At 34.3% G+C, this 26,526-nt stretch overlaps 1 protein-coding gene across 14 annotated transcripts in view; it reads left to right on the plus strand.

The window, feature by feature from the left end:
* Positions 1–26,526, plus strand: part of GPHN (gephyrin) — a 633,631-nt gene that overhangs the window by 427,643 nt on the left and 179,462 nt on the right. For 2 of the 14 annotated variants that reach the window (XM_036843406.1, XM_036843409.1), the window contains one exon: positions 26,141–26,203. The exons of the other annotated variants lie outside the window; for them this stretch is intronic. In XM_036843406.1, the coding sequence (XP_036699301.1) occupies positions 26,141–26,203 (63 nt within the window). The remainder of the gene's footprint in view (positions 1–26,140; positions 26,204–26,526) is intronic. 14 annotated transcript variants of the gene reach the window in all.

The raw sequence follows: 26,526 nt of genomic DNA on the forward strand, positions 1-26,526 counted from the left end.
TTTACATCAACTTTGACCTATGTTATTTGCCTTTTCAGGGGTTTAATTTCTTATTCTTACTGTGTTAAACCATAGCATAAGTGGGTTTTCTGGTTGTGTAAACCAGAGTCCCTGAAATATCACTAACAGTCTCTGAATATCCTTTAAGTCTACTATTCAAAGCAGGGGCACTATTGAATAGCTAAGAGAAAAGAGTGTATGTACCTCAAAATATGACTAGTAAATAACAGGACTTTAATAGCCTGTGAATTTTAAGATCTTAATTTTTTACTTTACAGACATATTTCTACACATATTTACTTTGTGCAGGCTACTTTAGCTACTGTGTGCAGGCCAGTATTGTCAGCTTAATTCTGATCACAGAAATATTATCTCTGAATTTCATGGAGAAAACAGAAAGATGGCACTGTCTAAAATACCAGGTAAATGTATGCAGAACCACAGGCAGAATATCATCTTTTGACTTTAAAACTTTATAAAAAGCCTTGAAAGGAATAGCATTGCTAAACCTGTAGCTTCACAAAGTTGAACTTATTGAGTCAATAGAATTAAAGCCATCTTCTTTAATTTTTTCCTTTGCAAGTTGCAGCTGTTACAAATTTTTTTTTCCTCTTAAAACTGATTTTGTGGAGAATTGATTTCTTCTTGAAATGTGTGTTTGTAGGGAGAAACGAAGTAATGAAAGGCAAATGAATTACTTGTGATATTAGCAAAGACTTTTGAAAGAGAAGATTGGTACCATCTCATCACTGCATTTTCCACAGGTCTTTTCTTAATACCCCAGGATTATGATTCCCAGTGTAAAAAATATATAACCCATTTCTTTCTGCCATTTCATCCAGGCATTTCTCCATTTCCCATGAGAGTGTTTAAGAAGTTTACCATTGGCATCATCTCCAATCATAACCTACAGCATCCATCAGGGTATTACTTTCTCTGTGACAGCATGTTTGCAGGAGGGCTCTCAGGTTGGAATGTGGAACTGGTTTCTGGGGAGTCGGGATTGTGTATGCTGTGGCCTTTTCTCCATAGCACTCAGCTCTTAAATGAACTCTGGCTTCACCTGGGTTTGTTTCTTTCATTGTGACACATGAGCTTTATTTACTTGTCATGAAGTGTGTTTCTCCTTTTGTCATCTGTGGTAGGGTTTCTATATTTTATACTCAGTGCCACATTTCTGTGGACTCCATAGGTGGTGTTTATGTTTAATTTATGAAGCTGTAATGACCAATACAGTGAAGAACTCCTTAGGGAATCTAACATTCATGATGTCCTCTTTACAGAAATAACCTTGCATAATTGTTTCCTGTTTCATTTTAAATTGGTAAATGATTGTTTCACAAAATTTAGACTATAAGCCTTAACACTTAGAATTTCAAGGAATGTTCTCATGTTTCTATTTTTCATATGGAAGCCTCTTGTTGTTATTTATTTTATAGCATCACTATGGAAGTAGCCAAACCTTCCATGTTTGGCTTCTCTTCTTTCCCTCACATTTACATCATCTTCATTTATCTCCACTGCTGAAGAAATAAATTCTCCAATCCCTGATGTAGCACATTGATTTTACCAATTTCATGTCACTATCTTCTGTGATGAGACCAAAATAATAAGCCTTGTTCAAAAATTAATCTATCCATGAGATGTACAAAAACAAGATCATTTCTAACCTTACCTGGCTCAGCAAATGTTACTCCATGTAGTTGACAGCCCCTTTGTAAAAAACACAATTCTCTTACTATGTGACAAGCTCTATGTTTGACATCTTATTTATCTTATCTCAGTCTTCACTACAGCTCTGTTTGAAGAAGATATTATTGTCATCCTCATTTTGCAGATGAGGAAACTGAAGCTCAAAGAGGTTAGATACCTTGCCCAAAGTCGTAAAATCTGCCAAGTGAGTAGCAGAAAATTGTTTTGTCTTAAAAACCATGCTTTTCACTTTTCAGGAGTTATTAAAAGTCGTCAGCTCTCTGAATGGCATGTGGTAGTCTTGTATTTTCACAGTATGTATTTACCTGGTTCAGGTTGATTATATAGTTTTGGATTTTATCTTATGAAAGGATACAGGTATTTCTATAAGATATGAAACTTTAATTCAAGGAAATATTAGAAAGACATTCCTTTGTGTAATTTATTATTCTTATTTTTCTCATATTTAGTCATTTAATAAATATTTATTGATCACCTACCATGCCTTACTTAAATATAATCTTCTAGCTATTTCTTGATCTTTGGAATTGGCTTCACATTTAGAATGTATAAAATATTATGAATGTAATGAGATCAGTGGCTCAGGTTGTACACTATTCATCCCTTCAAGCCAAGTTTTAAAAAAGCTGGGGGTTGGGGGAACAGGGGAACTCACCTTCCAGATCTCTAACTAATCTTCAACTTTGTTCCAACAGTGTTCATTTTTTAAAATCCTTTGAAAAACTTGCTTCAGAATTCCCTTAGCTTAAACCAAAGCCAGAAATAGTACTATCTCTTGGTAGAAAGTGTTCTTTCTGACTTATTTGAAAAGCTGGAGTATATACTAGATATGTCTTTTATGATTTGTAACAGTATCTAAACCAAAAAAAAAAAAATTAATAAACATTGAACCTTTTGAAATCTTGTTTTTAATGTCTTAGATTTCCCAGTAGCAAGATTGATTTAGATAATTTGAGATTTTGAAGCTAAATTCATTTTTCCTGTTGAGTGGACAGAGACTGAAACTTTATTATATTTTTACTTAATGCTTAAGAACCTTTAGGGGACTTCCCTGGAGGTCCGTACTTCCACTGCAGGGGGCACCGGTTCCATCCCTGGTTGGGGAACTAAGATCCCAAACACAGTGCGGCCAAAAAACAAAAAAAGAACTTTTAGCTACCTAAAGAAAAGGAGGCATTTTTAAGTTGTAACATGCAAAGCAGTTGCCATTTGAACTCTTAACCCACTATTAGCACACCAATTCTAATCTAAACAAACCTTAATTGACTGACAATTTGGAGCTTATACAAATGGAAGTTTTAGTTGAATTGCAGATAGGAGATTCAAGGAAGGAAGGAAAGGAATAAAACTTGACTTTAAGCACTGTAGCATTTCCTGTTTCAAAAGGAAAAATGGGGCCAATTTTTAGAACCAACAGGGCCACAAAATGTTTAAGCTGGAGGAAACTGTAATAAAATATTCATAAAATGAATATTCTGTACTGTGAGATAATCACATAAGATTTCCTACTTTACAAAATCTCACTTAGAAAATCTTTATTGGCTTCTTATTTATTTCAATATAGTTGTCTGTGATGTTCCACGTTCCTTTCATTCTTATCTGAATTATTTTCATGCTGTTTCTATATAATAGTTGGAAATTTGGATATAGTGTAAAGAGATCTGTTAGAAATGTATCTTTTGAAAGCACTGCAACTACTCTACCAAAGTTTCTTAACTCATACCTCTTTTTGGAATCTTTAAAAATGAATTGGAGTATATAAATTGTTTGGGTCAAAGTAAGAAAATTAAGTACATATTTCTCTCTGACATCCAAATAAGTGACCAGCCATAAAGATAGTGGGAAAGCACATGACTTTCTCTTTGACAGGGATATTTGATACATATAATCAAAACATTCTTGAAAAAGAATTGAAAAGAATTGGTTGATAATTTTTGACAAAAGACAATGGGTACTTCTTTCTACTTGGCCATATATTCTTAAATTTCCATTATAAAAAAGATTTTTGAAACACATTATTGTAATTGACACTAATGAATTTCTGCTTATCCTCATATATTGCCTCATATACTCAGGTCATTTGAAATACAAAAGAGGGTCATCAATGGAAGTAAGACATGAGAATTCTAAAGTTTAAGATGAGGAAATATTAATGCTGTTAATATGAGCAGGCGAGTTCCCCTGCTCACCATCCCCCCCAGCTTTTCTTAACTTGGCTTGAAGGGATGAACAATAGTGTACAACCTGAGCCATTGATCTCATTACATTCATAATATTTTACACATTCTAAATGTGAAGCCAATTCCAAAGATCAAGAAATAGCTAGATCAAGAAATATTAATGCATAGATAACAAGTTTAGGAAGTTTTTGAGGTAAGTGTCTTAAAACTAAAATATAAACTATATATATCTCTCTTTGAGAGAGAGAGAAGATAGAGATATATTGTCTTGGTCCAAACGCAGGTTGGAAAAGAATTTCCAGGCACAAGGCAGAATGTAAAGAAGGTGGAATTTATTAGAGGGAAGGGTTGCTGCCAGAACAGCGGGGCCTACTTCCTAGTAGTCTGGGAGAGTTGAGCCCGAACATGCGCTATTGATCAGTTTTTATAGCCAGAAAACAAAAGAATGGTCCGAGGTGAAAATTTCATTTACTGATTGTTCGAGGCACATATACCTTCCTTCTATAGGGTAGGAGTGGGACAGGCCAGACTCCTTTCCTTATTTGGGACAGGTCCCATTGCCCAGGTGGGCTCAGGAATTTCGTAACCATCGCAACATGGTGGGGAGGGTGATTAAGAGTCCAGTAGGGGGTGTAACGCTGAAACGTTTTCAGGCAGGGTGTCCTTTGTCCTTGAAGCATCATTGTCCTTGGAGCACCACATATATCTAGATAGATAGATAGATAGATAGATAGATAGGTACATAGGTAGATTGGTAAAAATCTCTTCTCCTTATGTGGAAATCCAGCTTTATACAAATAGATTAGCTTATTGTCATGATGTTATCATTTTTCCTGTGCCATAGAGAATTTACAAATACAATAGATTAGTTAGAGATATGGATAGTTAGAGCCCAAATAAATGTTGGCTTGTTAGAATATACACTAAAGTGACATAGCTCACTTGCATTCATACTTATATTTCCAGCTGTTGTTCAATTGTGCTTCTAAACCGTATTACCCTATATTGCTTTTCCTTTTCCCTATTTGACTGTTTTTCTACTATTCCTTACATGTTGATGATCAACTTGATTCATTCCCAGATTCTCTTGATTTCATTTCTCACTATATATCTACACTGTCCAAAACAATAACCAGCAGCTCCATGTGACTTTTAAATTTAAATTCATTAAAATTAAATAAAATTTTAAATTTACTTTCTCAATTGCAACAGCCACATTTGAAGTGCTCAGTAGTCACATGTGGCTATTGGCTACCATATTTAAAAGTATAGACGTAAAACATTTTCATTATCACAAAAAGTTCTATTGGACAATGATGCTCTGTATACTTCTGGGTTATCTCATAATCAACCATTGTTATTATTATGATCACCACCATCCATCATCATTATTATTCTACTTACGGTATAGCGCTTACTTTGGTCAGGGATCATTCTAGGAGCTCCACATATATTAACATTACATCACTATATAGTAACTACCTTGGCATCAACTCCTATTTACAGCCCACATCTCTCTCCAGAGTTATAAGCACCTTGTACATAACTCAACCCCCAAATTTGTACCTTCATATGACACTAGCCAATCACGCAGACTAGAAACCTGGGAGTTATATCCCTTCTAACCAGTCAGAGCTGAGTCTTAAAGATTCTGCCTCTTTTGTATCTCTAGAATCTATGCCCTTCTCTCCAGAACCTCTTTCAATTATTTAGTTGGATTTTTCATCTGGATTACTAGATTAATATCCAGACTAGTTCCTCTACCCTCATCATTTATTCCATAAATATCTCTAATCCATCTTCACATGCTTACCAGAATGAACTTTTTAAAATGTTAATGTAATCATTGTCATTCCATTATTTAAAATCTTTTCAGTGGCTCTCCACAACCCTTAGGAATTGGTGGTCCCTACCTACATCATCAACTACTCCTCTTACCACTCCCTATCATGGTTAAAACTAGCTTCAGCCATGCTTTTTGCCATTTCCCAGTTGCCAGGATCCCTCACATCTGTGAATTGCACTAGCCTTTTTCTCTGACTTTCCCATCTTTTCTTCACCCAAATTATAATTGTCCCTTAAAACTGTGCACATATATCTCAGCTCCAGGAAACCTTTCCTGATAACCTTCCCCCATCCCCTACCCCCATCTGAGTTAGGAGCATCTCTTACATATCCCCATAGCAGTTTGTACTAACTTCTATTATACTACTTATCATGGTGTATTGTAATCGTATGTTTTACTTGTCTTTCTGTAATGTATTGTGAACTTCTGGAGACCAGAGGCTGCTTTCTTTTTAACCTGTAATTCACAGGCCAGATTAGTGTGGGGCAAACAGCAGATAGCAAGTGTAGGTTGAATGAATGACATTAATTATGCCTTAATTGCTATATCTATAATAATATTCACTTTGTTATTAGACTATGAAACTTGGTTGGGTAAAGACATTGATTTAGCTTCTTTACCCCATCTAGCACACAGTAACCATTTAATAAACACACATTACCCAAATCATGAGTTACAGCCCAGTCTCAAATATCCCATTATATATGTATCAAATGTCCCTAAGATTTGTATGCATTTTTCTAATCCCTGAAGCATATATTAATCTAGGTCAATGCTTCTAAAACATTTTAATTCTACACTGCCTGACTGTTCCTACAGTCTACTCTAATATTGCATTTTTGAATAAATAACAGGGGTAGCTGGCCCAATTTTTCTTCATTGTGGGCTCAAACAATATCAAACAGTCATCCCAGTCTCTACAACTTTAATTCCTTGTTGACCTTGGATGTAACAGGAGGGAAGAGTCTCAAACAGTAGAATTGACTTTCTTGCCCTATTATTGAAACTTGAAGTTTACATAGAGCAATGCAGCTTTGTTCTCTGTGACCCCAATCAGTCTCCTTGACATCCTGTTTGAAAAACACTGGGAACTAAAAGTCTATGAAAAATCACACTCTCGTAAATTCAGATGGGAATTCATATGGGAATCAGAATTGGTACACAAGCAAAAAAATAATATTAGAAAGCTGAGGTTTATTGTTAAGTCAATAAGTATTTCTTAGTTAGCTTTCAACAAAATTGTAGTCAGAATCTAATGTTATTGATTGATAAGTAAGTTGTATATAGGCCTCTGATTAAAGCTTCTTCATCTATTACCAAGACACAGAGGGAGTACTGGTAGGCAATTTAAGTCAAAAGAAGGCTCAAAATATAAATTTCCAGTGGCTTTTGTACTCTGTAACCAATAGTGAGGGAAATTGACATCAAAGTGATTTTTACTCCCCATTGGGCTCATGCCCATCATTCTTTTCCTTTATGTGCCCTTATGCACCACAGGCCAACATTGTGTCTCCATTTTTCTTTTTCTTTCTTAACCCAATTGTCACTTCTGTATAGGTGGTAATACCAATGCATGCTTGCACAGCTTCCTGTAAATTACAGAGGTTTAATGAATTCTGAGCAGTTCATGACCATACCCTGATGTGGTTCATACCCATAGATTTACAGACAGGTTTGGTTTACCACCAGTCCTGTTCTAATTCTTTTTTTTTTTTTTAATTTATTTATTTATTTTTGGCTGTGTTGGGTCTTCGTTTCTGTGCGAGGGCTTTCTCCAGTTGCGGAGAGCGGGGGCCACTCTTCATCGCGGTGCGCGGGCCTCTCACTGTCGCGGCCTCTCCCTTTGCGGAGCACAGGCTCTAGATGCGCAGGCTCAGTAGTTGTGGCTCACGGGCTTAGTTGCTCTGCGGCATGTGGGATCTTCCCAGACCAGGGCTCAAACCCATGTCCCCTGCACTGGCAGGTGGATTCTTAACCACTGCGCCACCAGGGAAACCCCTGTTCTAATTCTTAAAGATTCAGATAAATATCTTCTTGACTACTAGCAATGTAAATTTTCTTTTACTTGTTTACAAAAATATGCATTTGGATACAATGGAATATATAGCCTGGACTTCAGCAAATAGAATTATCAGTTTTCTCTAGTCACCTTATTTTTCCACTTTGAAAAGCACTTCCTTTCTTAGCCAGAGTTCCTCATCTAAACCACAGTACAAGAAGTGACTTGTGTGGCTATTTTCTAAAGCTCCTGTGAAGATGGTGCCATTCTAGATTCATAAAAGAGAAGTTAATTCATTATATACAATGGATGTATAATGCATCAGGGATTAATTCTCTCCCAGAATTGAAAAAGATATAGTAATTCTTTCTTTGCTTTTTTAAGTAGTTCAGTGCTTCTTGAAGCCATTTGTTATTTAAAGCCGTACTTAATATTTCTTCTTCGGGAATTCTCCCTATTGCCTTATTCTTTGGATACTAAAATATCTAAATAGCTTCATGCTTACCGTGTGAATTTAAGAGTTGAGAGTATGAGGCCGTGTTTTTATTTGAGAGTTTTTTTAAATAAGCTTTTTAATTTTCTGGAAGAATCAAGAACTTTAACCAGCCTCTTAACATATTCCAAAGATGTTCATGCTTTGGTGGTAATTAATGTTTTATTGGTTGTCTCACAGTGCTTAAAAATCTGAGATTGGGCTAGATTTCAATCCCAGCCCTAGATTTGAAACCCAGCCCTGCCTCTTACTAGCTTTGTAATATTAAGCACTTGATTGTAAACTTAAGTTAACTTGTCTGCACTTCATATTTCTATAAAATGGAAATGTTACCACTTTAAGGATTGAATTGCTTAAGACTGCTTGATGCAGTGCCTGATATGAATAAGTACCAATAAATAATAATTATTATTATTATCAATACTGGTTATCATACTAAAGGCCTAAAGGTAAAGTTATTTTTAGTTTGAACTAACTCTGTCAGACATATCATATGCTACATTTGTCACACAGTAGAATGTGTTTTGCATATGGTTGTTAGCCACAATCTAACTAAAATATCAAGTATTATTAGCTTCACTGTCAACTTGACACAAGTTAATGTCAGCACTTGTGCCATTCCTGCCTTGCTTCTTTTTCCTAATCATTGTCAAGTGTATTGAAGATGATATATATGAACATATATCTATGAGATATATCTTTTTTCATTCAATGAGTTGACTGTCTTCTCCAGTTTTTATCTTATCTATTTCTTCAAAATCACTTTCCTATTTAGTGGCTGGATTATTTATGCACACACACCCCACCTCACTGAAGATTATGGCTAAAAAGAATAGCACTTTTTATTATAATTATTATTTTAGGGTAGGAAAAAGTTTTCCTTGACCCTCTTAGGGTCCCTGGTTGGGTCTGAAAATTAAACTGACAAAGATTAACAGGAGGAAGCATACAAATTTATTTAATATAAGTTTTACATGACACGGGAGTCTTCATAAGGAAATGAAGACCCAAAGAAATAGTTAAATCTGAGTATTGTTATGCTAGGTTTGATGAAGAGGGGACAGTCACAGAGAAATATGATGGGGCATAAAGTATGAGCTTAGGGTAGTAAACTAGAAGAAACATAGTAAGGCCTGTTCATTCTTATTCTTCTTGGTGCCCTTTTGTCTTGGAGAAAACGATGCTTCTTTCCTCAGGGTATAAGGAGGACACCTCTTGTTTGAGGGTGTTATGACCTTTTTCAGGGGAGAAGGGCAGAGGAAGGACAAGAGACCTTCTTGCTTTCGCCATCTTCTCATACTTCTTCAGTTTTATTCAGTATGCGAGGTGCCATGTTTTTGGGTAGCACGTCCTGAACCCCATCATTATATTGTCCTTAAATTCCATTATATGCCATACTCTACAGACAGTCACCAACTTATAAGTGGGGCAAAGCAGTTTCCAATGAAAACAACTTTATAACTGGTTACCAGATTTCCTAGGCTAGTTCTCAAAAGTTTATATAACCCTTAATAAGCTGAAATGGTGTTACGGTTTAACTGAATTGAGGGTCAAATAGACATATATGGATTAATGTAGGAATCTATGTACTATTTGTAACATTATTTCTTGGGAAAATGCTTTTTAACCTCTAACAGAATCCAGCTTACTCCAAAGTATTTTTACCCTGGCAAATTCTGAATGGCAACAGGATCTTACATTCTGTTTTCTTCTTCCAACAGCTCAGATAGGACATCTTCTTTAGAATACTCATTGTAGTGGAAGGTAAAGGGGGAGGGAAACTGGCAGTTTGGGGCAAGGACTTCTCCACAGCACCATCAATCGGTGTTTGTTGAATGAATTTATAAATTGAATGTTTATATGAAGGGGTTATGCCTATATAGTTAAGTTTCAATAAGCTTTCTATAGTATGGTATTTTTATTTTCGAATTCCTCTTTCTAGTGAATGCTGATTTTTCTGACTTATTAAATGCCTTCTGTGTCCTTAGTATCTTATAAACAAGATATAGGTCTTTGAGCCAGCTGAGCAAAGTAAAACAAACATATGACTGTGAATTAAAAGAGGTGATTTCTACTGTGTGGTCTGTTCATGAGAAAACTAATATATCATGAATGTAACAAACAGGATTTTTAATCCTGTTAAAATATTAATGGTATAATTTTAAAGATATTGGATTTTGATTATCCTGTATGCATTTTGCTTTCTACATGAAAGTTCAGTCAGAGTGCCAAATGCAGATAAAAAACATACTTAGAGCTTGAAAGTCTATAATGGATCTTGATGCCCTGAATTAATGTAAAAATTGGATTTGATATGATAGTTATTTTTACTTGATTGTTTATGCTTCCAGGATTATTGCAGACCCTACCAGTAGGTCACGATTAGTCATCTAGTATCTGTTGAACATCTACACTGCAGAGTAGATATTACCATATTAAGTATATAGAGAACATAGCAAAAATTAAATATGGGGCCTCACTTAAGGATTTTACAAATTGGAATATTGTCTTTTTTTAAATCATATTCTATGTATTCAGGCTGTGGTATTTGAAAATATTACTAGAAAAAAATGCCTTTGGCTTGAAAATTAAAGCTCTTCAGTGTTAGCATCAAAAAAACTCCATAGGAAAATTATCATTTTGAGGTCCTGTGTTCACAAAATAGTCATGGGGGAATTACTCAAAAATTTACCAAGTTATTGGTAAGTCCCAAAAAGGAACTTGCATAGGGTAGATTTTCCTAGAATAGATTTGAGTTCTTGGGATCTTATTTTATAACTTTAAAAATGCCATAATATTTCTTTAGGCCACACAGAGATGGTGTCAGTTATTCTAAATTGGTGGTAGGTCTTATTTAATTTATTTGCCAAGTACGCACCTCTTTGGAAAAGAGAAATAAAAGCAAAGCAGGATTTTACACTTTATTTCCATTACTTATAGCGGAGAATGCAAATTTTTACCCCTTAAATGCTCTCCTGTGCTCTGCTAAGCTATCTGACGCATTGGAGTGGTATAGGAAGACAGAGGACTCCAGTAAACATTATAAGTCAGGATGAATAGCATATGCAAAGGAGATATCGTTTATGAAAAGGAATTTGATATGTTTTTTTAAGTCTACTCAACTGAATTTAAGGGCATGTTTTGAATCCTATGGAATCCGTTGTGATCATACTGATAGTCGTTCGCATGTATTTTAGGCACTTACCTGTGTTATCTAGTAACACCCTATTTTACAATTGCAGCTATCATTCTCCAAAGTAGATTAATCTATAATATTCACAGTCTTGTTAATCCTATGTGTACTATGTCTATTATTCAAGAGTTTTTTAATGGTATTCTTTTGTCTTTTCATAGCATCTCTCATTAAGATAGAGTTTTCATTTTATTCTCATTTTTAACAAGAATTACATAATTTGGAATTATAAAGAACTGTTGAGGGTTTTTCCACAAGGCACCCTATCATCAACAGTAGGCTAAGCTAGAAATAAAAGTGGATAATGTATGGTAATACTCTTTCCATTAGCTTTTAAAAGTTCAGCTTGTGTAATTACATGTATATAATGTCAGAGTATTTCATAGGTATGCACATTTTATCATATTCACTTACTTCTCTTCAGCTTAAGTATTTCAGGAACCCAGATTCATGTTTGGTTTTTCAGTGAGGTATTTTTTTTTTATCCATGAGTAAGTATCAATGCATTGGATGATAAATTGTAATCACATACAGCTTTTGAAATATATGTGCTTATTAACATTTATGAATCTACCTTTTAAAGTGCTTTTGACTTAGTTTCCATGTGACTTCTGTTATGAAACATAGTAATGTTATTACATAAAATAACATTATTTTTAATATAACACAGCTCGATGTATATTATGAATAGGAAAACTAGAATGGCATATATCCCTTGGAATTGAGTGGGGAGAAAAAGTAGGTATGTTGGTACTCAAAAGTTTTGCATTATAAGAAATTTTAAAAAAAAGAAAAAGAGAAGTGGGGGGCAAGGGGATGCTCTGGGGAAGGGAAGAAAGGGAGAGATGGAAAAAGGAAACAAGCCCTAGTTTTTCATTCCCTTTTCTGCCTCAGTATTTTAAAAATTGGTCACTTATTCTAACTTTCCCATATTAAATAGTTGCAGAGCATAAGGAACAACTTATAGAACAAGGTGAATTCAGAAAGACCTTAAAGATATTTTTAGATTCATGTTCCATGAAACCCTGAATGGAATTCAGATTCATATGGACTTTTATAGCCATAGTTTTCAATTATATTAGCAATTTTCCTTGTTCTATTTCTGAGTCTGCCTTAGGATAAGAAAAGAAGGGTCTATTTTTGAAATTTTGTCCTTGCCATTCTGCAGTCAATATTGCCTACAGTCATAAAAATCGGGCTTGCTGCTTTTTTTTTTTTTTCCTCTGGCAACTTGCTGCTATCCCAGCACACAGCAATTAAATCCGATTCTGTTTGGGCTGCCATGCCTAACTGTTCTTGTTGAGAAGCATGGCATGAACTAATGCATGGCTCTTTGAGAACACTGCTGTGTATATCTGCACTGAAAGAAAACTTCTATAGCAATCTAGCCCTTTGAATTTAGTATTAAAGCTGCAGTAATTAATGATGAGCTCCTGTACAGTGCTTGACACAGAAGGGAATTCCCCAGGAATAAAAGTGGAAACTGAAGGAAAAAATGATATTTGTAGTCAGATGCTGCTAAATTAGTCGTTGGTACTTCTCATCTGAGGAGGTAAGCATCCTTTCAGAGCATGCACATGAGTGAGAGAATAGGAAAGAGAAAAAAGGATGCCATTGAGACCTGAAAGAGGTTGTATAGGGAAATGTTGGGTCAATTCTTAATCTCAAATATTTGGCTCAAGAGTCTGAAGTAGTTTGGGTGAAAATGAGACTGGTTTTAATTATCTTGCCACCAGATTTCACAGCCTAATCACCCAGCATTAAATATACTGGACATGACTTAACTCCTTCATACCATGACAGTTTCAAGCTGTTTTTGTAAACAACCTTATAATTGTCTTCAGTATTTTAATTAGGAGCATTGGTTCAATGATCAAGAGATCAGCACCCTTTATTAGTTCTGTTAAGCATTTGTCTTGTTTCATCTATGCATTTTTTCTTTACTAGAAAATAAACTAGGCACTATTTTTCCAAGTGAAAAAAACCTTCCTTTTTTCCTTTCATATTACAGTTTGATCTTGAAAAGATGGGAAGCAAGTGAATGGTCCTGAAATTGGGCATTTAATCTTTATATTCCTAAACAATTTTTCTGGGCATGAATTATTAAGTTTTACCTAATTTATATCAGGATGTTCCCAAATAAATGTAAGTACAGAAATTGAACCATGCAACTGTCAATTACTCCAACCTTGATATGTAGGTTAATGAAGTTTGGACAAACAAAAAATGTTGTATGACCAGAAGTTCAGAATCATCTAAATCGCCTCCTTTAGCTCATTTTCCTTTATACATAGCAAGTTTATCTGTAATCTCCCCAATTCATCTGTTTTAGAGCCATGTAGCACAGTTCAGGAGTTCAAAGGACAAGTCAAAATAATATTGGGTTATTTGTTCAACCTTAACTGCCACCATATAGCAAGGATCTCTGTAGCCATTCTCACTATTACAGGTCAGTGATAGTAGCATTTCTAAAGTGTTCATTTAGGTACCACTCTTTCAGTCCACCTATATCACTATCCTTTCACTTGCAATTAACTGTCTTTCAGCATAACTGACCTCTGTTTCAAGGCTTTGGTCTGAAATATTCTCCAGCTAGAGTTACCTACTTGGGCTTTCCTTTACCGAGTCATTTATCCTGGTGGATGTAGTCATACTATGTCATTGCTTTAAGTTGTGTTTCAAATCACTTTGGTTTCCTTTTAAATATCCCATCCACAAAGGGAAATTTTGCTACTGCTCTTAAGATTAGTCATGATGTATTTCAAAATACCTATCTTTTTTCCTACACACACACTTTTTTAAATTTTATAAGCTATGCCTTTTGACTTTAAAAGACAGTTTCAGAGCAGGGATGATATTGGTGTTGTTAAGGTCTGCCGTGTGTTTTGAAGGTTGACGTAAGAAGTGTGACGAGGAGAATAATCTATACAAACCCTCATTCCGTTATTTATTACCTCATTTACATTCATCCACCTTCCTAATGCAGTTCCCTACACTTCACTCTTTTCTGTGCTTCTTTCCCCTTTCCTTGTGTGTGTGTTTTATAATAGAAATTACCTGCCTTTATCTAGCTGTTTCTTGTTTTCCTTTCCATTTTCAGTGAAAACCCATCTCAGCCACTGAGAATTAGAGTATGAACCTTAATGATTGTTGTTAAAATAAATATGTGTATCTCATTTTGCTATAAAGGAACAAAATGGGATGAACATACCTGTTCTAGTGTTTAAATATGGTGACCCAACCATATACTGTGCCTGAATTCTAGGCCAACTAGTTCACAGCAGTATAGGAGAGGTAATCTGGATGAAACTAGCATAAATGAATTAGATATAATATCTCTACAGGTAAAATTTCTAAGTCTAAAATATAGTGGTCCTGTGAAAAGACTAAAGTATATATATGCCTTTTTCAGCTTAGATGAGTGAAAACATAATGCTAATGAGTCCAGATTTACAATTTATAAAGCCAGTTAGCTTCACAGCTGTTCTATGATTATAGACTGTAAACTAATCCTAAGTATCTTATTGCAGATATGTATGCAGAGGAAGGACTGAGGAAGTATGTGTTGATGGTTCAAAATAAACCTATCAGCAATTGACTGAGACTGACTTGAACAAATATTATAATGGTCAATCTGTATTATACTAAACGGTTTGAATTTTAGAATTTTTTTAAAAATCAAATGTCTATCATTTTCTATGACAGTTTCTATTTTCCTTTTATTTTCAATGACTTTTGTCTTGTTTTTCACATGTTCAGTAAAGAATATAGATAAGCAAAGAGGGAGGAAAAATCACCCGTGAACTCTCCCATGTTAATTGCTATTAACATTTAACAAAGAAATAATATGGATGGTGAACTGAAGAAAAGAGAGGAGAAAGTAGGGAGTTCTACAGAGACTGTAGAGTAAATAAGCAATAAAGAAACATGTATACAAGGAAGAATTATTTTTAAGAATTCCCTATGTGGAAAAATTTTAAGAACAGCTAGTATATAAGAGATTTAAGAGTTGGAAAGCTCTGATGGATGCATTTCTGTGGAGTTTGAGTTGATTGTGATTGTATTCCTCATGTAACAACTGAGCAATGCAAGGCACAGCAAAGCTACCTGAAGCAACCCTGTGAAAGGTTGAGGGAGTAAACTGGCTAATGGTGAAACTATCAAGGACAGTGGTTACAATTTAACAGCATTCTCAGTCCAGTGTATACTTAGTAAAGAGAAAAAAATGATGAAAAATATTTGGGTTGAAATCATTGGCATTGGATATTCTTAGAATAAAGAGGGCAAAAGGGTGTCCAGATGATCCCAAATTCTAAATATAAGAAATCTAAGCCAAAGGATTTGAGTATGGACAGCGTCATGTCAATGTCCTTTGGTAAATCAGTCCCCCCTTTTCTTTCTTTTTTTACAGTTCTCATTTTTTAGTGAAATATTTCAAATATATAGTAAAGAATATAGCTGACAAACACCCATACACTGACTACCTCGATTTAATAAATATTAAGGTTCTCTTTCCCTTAGGAATTTTTCATGACTGAATCTTGACAAGATAAGGTTTATATTCAAGCTGAGTTTTCACTGAACTTGGATGAAAAAGAAAACTACAAAAATGTGTGTGTATTAAGACTTGGAAGTTATATTTTTCAAGTCAAATTTTAAAAAGAATGCAAATTTCATATAAATTCCATTTTTTCAATGTAGTAAACTTATTTTAATATTACAATCAACACAAAAACTGAAGTCCATTTAAAAGTGACTACAGTAGTTATTTCATATAATCTTATAAGGCAAAGTTATACATTAGGGGAAAAAGTATCTAAAACTAAACTAAACTAAACAAAACTAGAACTCAATTAATAGACATAAATTCTATTAATAGGTACTCCCAGGTCAAAAAGTTATCAGGTAAAATTGTGAAAGACTTTGAAATAAATGAAAATGATTATTGGCTGTCTTATCTAGGGCATCCTTCTGAGTCATCTCCTCCTTTTACCATCTGAGCTATTGTACAAGATTAAATTGTAGTATATGAATAGTAAGGATCATTTACGATCCTAATCCATAGAAATGCACATCATGTCCAGTTGGAAATACAATTGATTTTTGCTCAGTTAATCTGAAAATTCATTTCAACATTCCTGATGGTCCATATATGTGTGTTTTTTTGATTCTCTTTTGAACCAATTAAAACATCTTCCTTGTTCTCTCATTAATTAACACTTTAGACAAAATCTTTAACACGTTCATTTTATATTTGTATGAGAGTCATGAGTTTATCTTTTAAAAAAAATAATAACTTTTAACAGTTATGCCTTCTCTGTAAGCCGGAAGTTCTGTTTTAATGACAGTGGATTTTTCTGCCTTTCCTTTGATTAAGCCTAGACATCCAAAACTTGAGAATTCAGAGAAAATGGAAAGGATATGTATAATGTAAACAGGAGTCTAACAATAATATCAAACTATATCTGTTAACTGTTTACTTGGTTAGGTCATGAGAGACTTGATTAACAATATAGTATACACCACACATGGCTGCAATATAAGGCTTCAGAAAACTTTGCTCATATCTCCAGGCCTCACGGGAACTGCCTAAACATTTTCTAAATCATTGCTACTTACTAATATGTTTTAGAAATGTTTTTACCTTCATGCATCTTCCATGTGCCTTACGAATGCTAATTAATAAGCATTTAGAGAAATAAAAGTCACAACTTTTTAAACCAGTGCTGTGTTTAAAAAGAAACAAGAGGCCCAAAATGGAGTCACTTGTGCTAAACCCTACATCAGCAAACCAAGACTTAATACGTAACCTAATTGCAGTTTCAGCCTCTCCCAGGAATGTAACCTTTAACTAGTCAATCTAGGGTTTCCTGGCCAGCACTGGTGAGGCAATCCACCTGATAGACACCTGCCTTCCCCCACCCGCCTCCACCACCCTCAAGGAAGTTAGCCTAGCCTAAAATATTCCTTTCTTTTGTTTATGACTTCCTTGTCTTACTGCCTTTCTGCCTTCAAAAACCTTCCATTTTGTACAGCTTCTCAGAGCTCCTAACTAATTACTAGGTGGGATGATGCTTGATTCATGGAATGTTGAATAAAGTCAAGTAGATCCTCAAATTTTCTCGCTTGGGTTTTGTTTTTTAACAACTGCAATACAACAGCCTTTGATTTAGAAAGGAGAACAATGCAGCCATACTCTTACATGGTATATTGCACTCAGTAGAAATAGTAGGTTTTTTGTTTTGTTTTAATGAGTAAGTAAGTGATATGACATGACATTTAAGAATGTGTAGGGGAGGCAAATAATTTTTCATGTACCTTTCTGAGTTCTTTGCTGAGACACCTGTGATAAAAGATTAACGAGAGGAAAACAAAAGTTTGTTAACATGTATACCTCATGTTTACTTGGGAGCTGCCAGGAAAAGATGAGTAACTCCCTAAGATAGCCTAAACTACCAGTTTAAATATCATCCTCAACTAAAGACAAATGAAAGGTGGGGGCAGTAAGGCCAGTTACAGAGAGGTTACCAGGAAAAGCACAGCAAACAAGAATAAGGTTTGTTACATAGATTAAATTGGTGCCTTCTCCACTGACAAGATTTATCTTGTGATTTAAGAGTCATCGTTCTTCTTCCAAGTCCGGAGGACTGAGACCCCAGTATAAATGGAAATTTATTTCATAAATGTAAATTTCCCTTACAAAAGGGTAACTTCTACTCTGTTTTCAGAGCCTCTTTTATGTCTGCTCTTTCTCAAAATAATCTTTATGCCAAAGAGCCACATTTTGGGGTGGCATTTCTGCTACCACTCAAGGAAAACCAAGGAGAATATTAAATCTAGTTAAAAACTTAGCATTTCAAAACTCATATTTAATGAAAATGAAGGTGATTTTCTTCTAAAAATGTCAGAAAATGATAATAATTACAAGTGCTCAATAATTCAGGTTTTTGTATTATTGACTATCTATTAGGCTTTATTTCATAAGATTTATCAGTTTTTTTTTAACTTTCTATTCAAATACTTATCTAAACTAATCTTACTTGATCTTATTTATGAGAGCTGTCAAAATCGTGAAAGAAATTAGACAACATTCTTTATTACAGATCTAGAGTATCATCCAAACAGAAGAATGGTAATAGTATTGATAACAACAGCAAACATAGTATTAGTTAATACTCATACACTGTTCACTCTGGGCCAGATATTCATCTAAGCAAACACTTTTTATATATTATCTCATTTTCTTCACAACAACCCTATGAGGTAGTTATTGGTATTATTCTCATTTTATACATAAGAAAACAAAGACACAGAGAGATTATGACTTACCCAGTTTCAACAACTAATAATGATAGAGTCAAGATTGAAATCCAGTTTGGCTCCAGAGTGCTACTCCCCAAACTGCCTTCCATTATATCAGTTTTTCTTCACTCCTGCTTTCACATACCTATTCTAAATGGTTTTCATTGCTAAGAGAAATAGTCAGGAGCAAAAAGTCAATGAAAATTCAAGGTCTAATTAGGCATGCAGTGATTGCCATTGGTAGGTTAGAGAGATAAGGTCATCTACTAGTGTACAGAGAAATGGATTTAGAAGTCAAGAGGGCTGAGTTCCATTACTACTTTACTGTGTGATCTAAAGCCAGTAACAATCCTTGCTTTCTCTTCTCTAGAATGAATATAAATTTCTCTTTAAAATAATCGGTTATTCATCTGAAGATTGAGAAATTGTGTCATCAATAATTGAAAATCCCTACTAGTCAAAAAATATTTTATTTAGGTTTGTTATATATATATAATTTATATATATATAATTAGGTAGTTGTATTTTCCTCATGTTTATCATGTTCAACATTAAAATTCTCAGAACAAAAATCAACTCACAAATATTGTTGGTACCAAGGGAAGACCAACCTAGGACTTACAAATTTTTTGGAGTTCATTGAGAGTGACTCAATTTAGAATTAAAGCTTTAAATAGGAAATACATTAAGAATATTCACCATTGATGTTCAAATTATATTCCCTTGAGTCATGGTGTGATCAGTTCTATTCTTAGATATGTTCTACATATTATAGTATTCTCTTTGAGAATAAGGAACTCACCATGTTACCTATAAAGCAGCATAAATAGGCTTTTCATTTTTAATGGTAATTATTCACTTCACCAGCTGTGTAACCTGCCATAGTTCAGCTTCTTTTAGAAGAGGTTAATACTGAAAAAAGAGAAATTCTTCACATTTACCTAGGACTTAGGAAAGCTAAGTGGAATTTAAGACAGTAGTAATTCAAATGGCGATGGGAAAACATTTAAGAATGGCCCTCTGGAAAAGATTTGTAAGATTATGTTGCTTATAAATATTGTCTGTGTGCCTGCAAAGATTTATGTTGTACTTAGATAACAGCACTGTTGCTCTCTACCTGTGATCAAGGTATGACTGAGTTCAAAGAATATTAATTAATGATACACATTTATCCACACACGTGTGTGTGTGTGTGTGTGTGTGTAAGTTCACCTTTGGTTAGAGAGTTTGAAATGTGATGACTGTTAAATGATTATTCCATTTAATTATCTAAACCAATGGGAAAAGAACAAGTAAAGCAGAATTTTTTTTTTTAAGTCTGAGGTCTTTATAACTTTTTAAAAGCCATGTATCTTTTTTGTTTCTGAGATGGTCTGTCTATTAAATGGGCAATTGCTTAATTCAGTGACCAATATATAATTTTCTCAAAAAGAGAAGGACTTCTTTTATATGTGGTTTGATAAAGGGCAGCAGATGGAGGTGTTAAAGATTTCTTACAGCAACAAAATCCTAGAGATAAAAGGAAGCTTAAAAGTTACCTAGTTCAGAGGTTTTTTTAACCTTTTTGCCCCCATAGACCCATTTGGGAATCTGACAAAGCCTACAGACGCTTTTTCAGAAAAATAGTTTAGATATATATAAAATAAAATACATAGGATTACAAAAAAAACTAAATTGAAATCATTAGCAAAATATCTATTACAAATTATGATATAATAATACTGCCTTTTTAAAAACACATCAAATAACAAAATTTAGCAGCAAGTCATTAATTTGAAATCCTGATGAACATACACAATATTTTTAAATATCCATAATAATTTGAGGCAATAGATTCTGCTAATATTACTATAATTTGTCACCTAAGCTCATAATGAAAGAAAATAGTAAAATTTAATTAGGTTGGTGAATATAAAAATGATAATTTTTTCTCCATCACAGTAAATGGACCCCTCACTTTTATCCACAGGTTCTCTCAAGGGGTCCATCAACCTCAGTTGAAACCCCCGAAAACATCCTCATTTTGCAGATAAAGAAACTAAGTCCCATGGAAGTGAGATAACTTGACTAAAATCATACAACACAGAATTAGATTAACCCTTGCAGCGGTAACCTCACACCTTAACTCAGCCTTTTCTGAAGCTTTAGTCTAGAAATTGGCAATTATAGTCTTCTATTTGTCCCTGATTTATGGCATGATCTGGACCAAATTCTTTATTCTCATTGTGCCTCAGATTCTACGTATATAAAATGTAGGTGACTTAAAATGTACGTAAGGATAATAATAATGACTTAGATTTGTATTGCTCTTTTTCATTTACAATAGTTTTTACTTTTACATACATTATCCTACTTAATTTTCCTCACTTTATGGATAAGGAAATTAAAACTCCAAGATGTTGAATGTCATGTTTAAGGTTCTAAAGATCAGAAAAGGAAAAACCAGTATCAGAAACCATACCACTGGACTCCAAAGGACTTTCCTTTATCATGCTGCCTTTCATGTTATAAATAAAACTCTTGAGTTCAGTCACATATGTATTGTGATATCATAAACACAAATTAAACACAAATAAATGGTCATCGGGCTCAGGTGAGCCAAATACTTATATCCTAATTTATCCAGATAAAGTGATGAATGAACAGAACTATGGAACAGAGCTTTTCTAGACCAAGTCTCCATTTTTGCAATAAGAAGTGAGAAGAGAAAGAAATAGAATTTAAGAGTCTAAGATTGTAGAGTTGTTGGCTTAATGTTGTTTAAATCAATCCTTTCTTTCCTTCTCTTTCAAGGTAGGCTAAAGAGACAAGTAATCTGAGTAAATGCCAATGAGGTCTTTTTTCTCTATTCTCTTAAGTTTTACTTTTATGAGTTAATGGTATTCAATGAAATTTGTTCTTTCAGAGACAGATTACTCTTAAATAAGTTTAATAAGGTAGAGAAATTAAAGTCGAAAGGGCCATGATACATCAAATATCTCTGCCATTCAAGTGACCTGACCTATGAGATACAGGACATTCTATTCTCTCAGAGAATAAGAAGTCTTCTTAACCTGACCTAAAACCTATGGTATAGAATAACCTTTATTGGACTCCAAATGTCACTATTTGATTAACCTTAAACAGTATTAATAGTAATTTGTTTTCCAAATTCTGATAATCATTCTGTAGGGTATTCAGATGTTTCTTTGCTATAATCCACATACTTTTCATATTGTATCTCTTAATATTACCCGGTCCAAATAAATAAAAAACATTTTAAGATAGTACAGGAATAGCTATGATCATACTTATACTATAAATAATAAATTTGAATCTGCTGAGATTGAAAAAAACTATAATTACTACAAAAATAAACAGACATTCAGATTTGGCAAATGTTTATACAAAGCACTGTATTTGACTTAGTTAGAAATATAAAGAGAATTAAAGTCATGGTCCTCTCGCTCCAAAAATAAGCAGTATATTTGGGAACCTACATCGATAACTGAAATGTGAGTAACTATGAGAACTCTTAAAGTAGAAGTTCAGTTAAGAGGCTTTAAGAATTTAGGTATACCTAAAACTAGATTGTGGTGATGGTTGTACAGCCATATAAATCTATTAAAAGCTATCAAATGTGTACTTAAAATATGTGAATTTTATAGTAAGTAAATTGTTTCTCAGTAAGGCTGTTAAAAGAGTTCAGGGAAAGAAGAGATTACTTCTGGTTGAGGAACTTGGGGAATATTTTTTGCCCCAAATACAATTTAAGCTGTATCTTAAAGGACAAGTAGTATTTGGATCAGAAAATAAGCAACAGAGTATTCTAGAAAGAGGAGATAGTTTGTCTAAGGTCTAAAAGCTCAGGAGTACAAGAAATATGCTAGAGGAGCTAGTTCAGACTTTGCTCCATGCCTTAGATTATATGGCTTTCATTCCTACCAGTACATATGGCCATATGGCTATGACATTTCCATAAAGTTTTGGTCAATCCCTATTGAGAAAAACATATAACTGTACATGGATTTTTTTTCTTTCCATCAAAAATAAGAATTTGCCTCCATTTTGAGCTGATGAGAAAGTTATAATGAGGAGGGTGTATAATTCAGAATGTTTCACAGCTGTCAGTGGCTCCACTGATCATAACAACCACTGACATTTGTTTCCGTCTGTATAGCTTAAAATCACTGATACATATATTATTTCCTTTGATCCCGTAACAGTCTTTATTTTACCGATGAAGAAAGTAAGATTAAAGGAGGGTCCAGAGCCTAAAATAATAAAGACATGCTAAAGTAAAGGTCAAGATATTCTGGCCTGCTAAGAATAGGATGAGGGAGAGAAAATGGTAATATAAGTAAATGAGCTTTAAACAATTAAAAATCTGCTAACTAAATTCATGCCACACATGAATCAAAGCCCATCTCATACAAAAAATAAAACAAATAAAGTTAACTACTGTCATCAATAATAGGAAACCAAAGTTGACATTTTTTCTAATAAGCTGATATAACCCTCTTATTGACTGGAACAGCCCATGTTAAAATAAGATTTATCGGCAGTAAAGAAAAGTACATAGGGAGCTTACTAACAATTTCTAAATAGGTAGTCATTTTTGTTATTTGCTTTTTAAAATTTAAACAGATTAAAATTTAAACCAAACCACTGACATAGTTTCTCAGATTATATAAGTAAGCATATATACAGAAGCTTAATTTTTAATTTAAAATGTAACTGCCAGCCAGTAAAATCATGCTAAAAATAGAGAGGGCTTTCTTAATGTCCATCAAAGAAGATGACTTCTTTTGTTCTTGACTTTGACCCCATCTGACCAACTGCTCAGAAATTTTAAATATGAGCCATATTGTATAGATTTATTCCAAGCATTTACAAGGAAAAAGAATACAAGTTGACCCGGTGAGCAGCAAAATAGAGGCAGTTTTTATGAAACCTGAGTTGTGTTAACCTGCAATCAAATGTAATCTCCATTTTAATATTTATACATCTTTATATTGTTATGAACCTATTCTTGACATGGGTTTTATTTTGTTTCTCTCCTCCCTCACTTCTGTGAAATGCAGAAGAGAAAAGATGTTTGTTATTCACATATTTGTACCCCACTAACTGGTGTTACACATCTGGCTTCCACTGGAGAGCCCCTGACATCGCAGGGAACGGTGATCAAAATTCCACACACTAGCTTCAAGCTGGGGGCTCGTAGCTATTGCAGCATTGAAGGGGGTCTTTTCCTGGCTTCTTTAAAATAAGCATGGTGATGGGATGGTTTAAGGGAAGAACACCTCTCAAATCACATGACCACTGCTGTGCTTCCGTGTGTCCTGCTTTCTTCATAACAGCTTGGCACTACATTCTTTCTCTGTATCTTAGTAGGCTTTTGTGTATACAAGTGGGATGGGGGTTGGGTGTGGGGGGCTGTCAGTGGATGGTTACACATTATGCATGCATCTTTCAATGTTAGAGTGATGTGCCTTCCCTTATGTGTCACAGATTATGGTCACAGATTAAATCTTCTGTGTTCCTGAGAGATTGGGCTGTCTCTCTCTTATTGGTGTGAGATTCATGTGTTTTGATGTTTACACCCTCAAATGTTCTTCATGTTGCATTAAACATAAGTTGAAATGTTTTCCCATAAGAGTTAGCTTTTCATGTTGGGCTGAAAAAGTCTTCATTTCTGTGTAGCAATTCATGTTATTATAACCTATGGCTTTCAATTGTACCTCCCATAATGAAGAGCTGACTTTAAACACTGTGCTATTCTTGTTAAGACCTAAGCATAAGGTAAGTCACTTCTCTAACTGTATCTAAAGATTGTGGTTGTTTGTTAAAGTTTTCTCAGCTTTGTTTAAAGCATTTTCACTTTTTTTCCTTACCGTTTATTACATGCTCTCCCTCCTTTTCTTTTCTGTTTCATTGCTTAAGATGTCTTAATGGACAGTGTGATCTTCAGCAAAAATTATATTATACATGTAAACACATGTTGAAATGAATTAAATGAATTATTTGAAGTCTGAAAGCAGGCTTGATTAGTAAATGAATACCTACATTTTCAGTAAGTCTCTTGTGTTTTTTATTTCCTCTATTGACTTTAATATACTGTTTCTACACATTATTTTAGCTTTGATTACAGTTGAAAGGGGAATTAATTGTCAATACTATAAATGTTATCTTAGTAAAATAACATAATCCAGTAGAATAAAGTAACAGATCATCCAACACCATACTTTTCATTTTTAATCCCTGACAAATTGGGTAAGATGAAGAAAAACAACAACAAATCATAAAACTTGAAACAGACCTGTGTTACCTTCTTTATAGTCCATATTGTGAGAACAATAGTTGTTTCTCAACTTTATTCTTTCAAGTAAATCCCATTACATTGTGAGCTAGGCAGAATCTTCATATTGGGATTTTATTAAATTAAGTCAGTATTATAATGATGACCAGTTTCATGGTACAGAAAAGAGGGGCATCCACTGCATGCATAAGTATTAAAATGTTTTAAATTAATTTCCTCAATTTTTTAATGTATACTCAAAATCACTAAAGTAAAGAAGTTCATTTAATCATTGATTTTTAAAAGTGATTTCCCTCAAATCTGGGTCAAATAGCCAATGTAATGTAAATGAGAAGACATTGGTTATACTGATGCTGGCAATTTTTGAACCTAGATTCACAGATTCAGAATATTGAATTTTTCTCATCATCCAAATTTCTCTTCCAAAACTGTTTGAAACATATCATTCTAAACTGATGTGCCACAAAGCAAGACTTGGGTTTCTTTATTAAATTCATGCTATGAGGGATTCCCTGGTGGCGCAGTGGTTAAGAATCCACCTGCCAATCCAGGGGACGCAGGTTCGAGCCCTGGTCCGGCAAGATCCCACATGGCCATGGAGCGGCTAAGCCCATGCGCCACAACTACTGAGTCTGCGCTCTAGAGCCTGTGAGCCACAACTACTGAGCCCATGTGCCAGAATTACTGAAGCCCGCGTGCCTAGAGCCTGTGCTCTGCAACAAGAGAAGCCACTGCAATGAGAAGCCCGCACACCGCAACGAAGAATAGCCCCTGCTCGCTGCAACTAGAGAACCCTCACAACAACAAAGACCCAATGCAGCCAAAAATAAATTAAAAAGTAAATTAAAAAAAAACAAAAAAAACCTACTTTAAAAAAAAATTCATGCTATGAATTAATTTTTGTTCATTTTTTAGGCCACCTAAGAAAGGGAGAGAGTGTATTTTTTATTGTGGTTTTGATTTGGTTTGCTTTTTTTGGTAAAGCCAGCTAGTACTTCACCTCCATTTCCATTTAGACATTATATAAGTCTGTTGAAACATTTGATGAGACAATTTGAACTACTCATCTGAACTGCTCTGTTCATTGTAAATCTCTTGTTTCTATCCATACACTAGCTCCACTCTAGATTGGAAGGGCTTAAAGATGAACTCTGGAGGAATAGAGGCTACGACTTAAGAGTAACTATTACTGATCAAAGGAGCTGCTTTCCATTCGCAAACGTTGCTTTGCGCTATGGGTTTGGCTCCTTCTGTTTCTACATCTTGTTGAAGACTTTCTTGACTTCCATTTGACTTCTTTGAATTCTGTTTTTGTCCTTCAACATTTTCCCCTTTCTTTTCCTTCTCTCTCCCAGATTTTTCTCTCACTCTTTTAGCTATCTCTTGTGTTCTTTGAATCGTTTTTAAAATGTAGTTTATCTCTTTATTAAGCTTGTCTATTAATTTGTCTATTAGTGTTTGTTTCTTTTCTCCTTTAAGGATATAGTGATATAGTTAACACT

The sequence above is a fragment of the Balaenoptera musculus genome, chromosome 2 (genome assembly GCF_009873245.2).
Source record: "Balaenoptera musculus isolate JJ_BM4_2016_0621 chromosome 2, mBalMus1.pri.v3, whole genome shotgun sequence".
Lineage (NCBI taxonomy): Eukaryota > Metazoa > Chordata > Mammalia > Artiodactyla > Balaenopteridae > Balaenoptera > Balaenoptera musculus.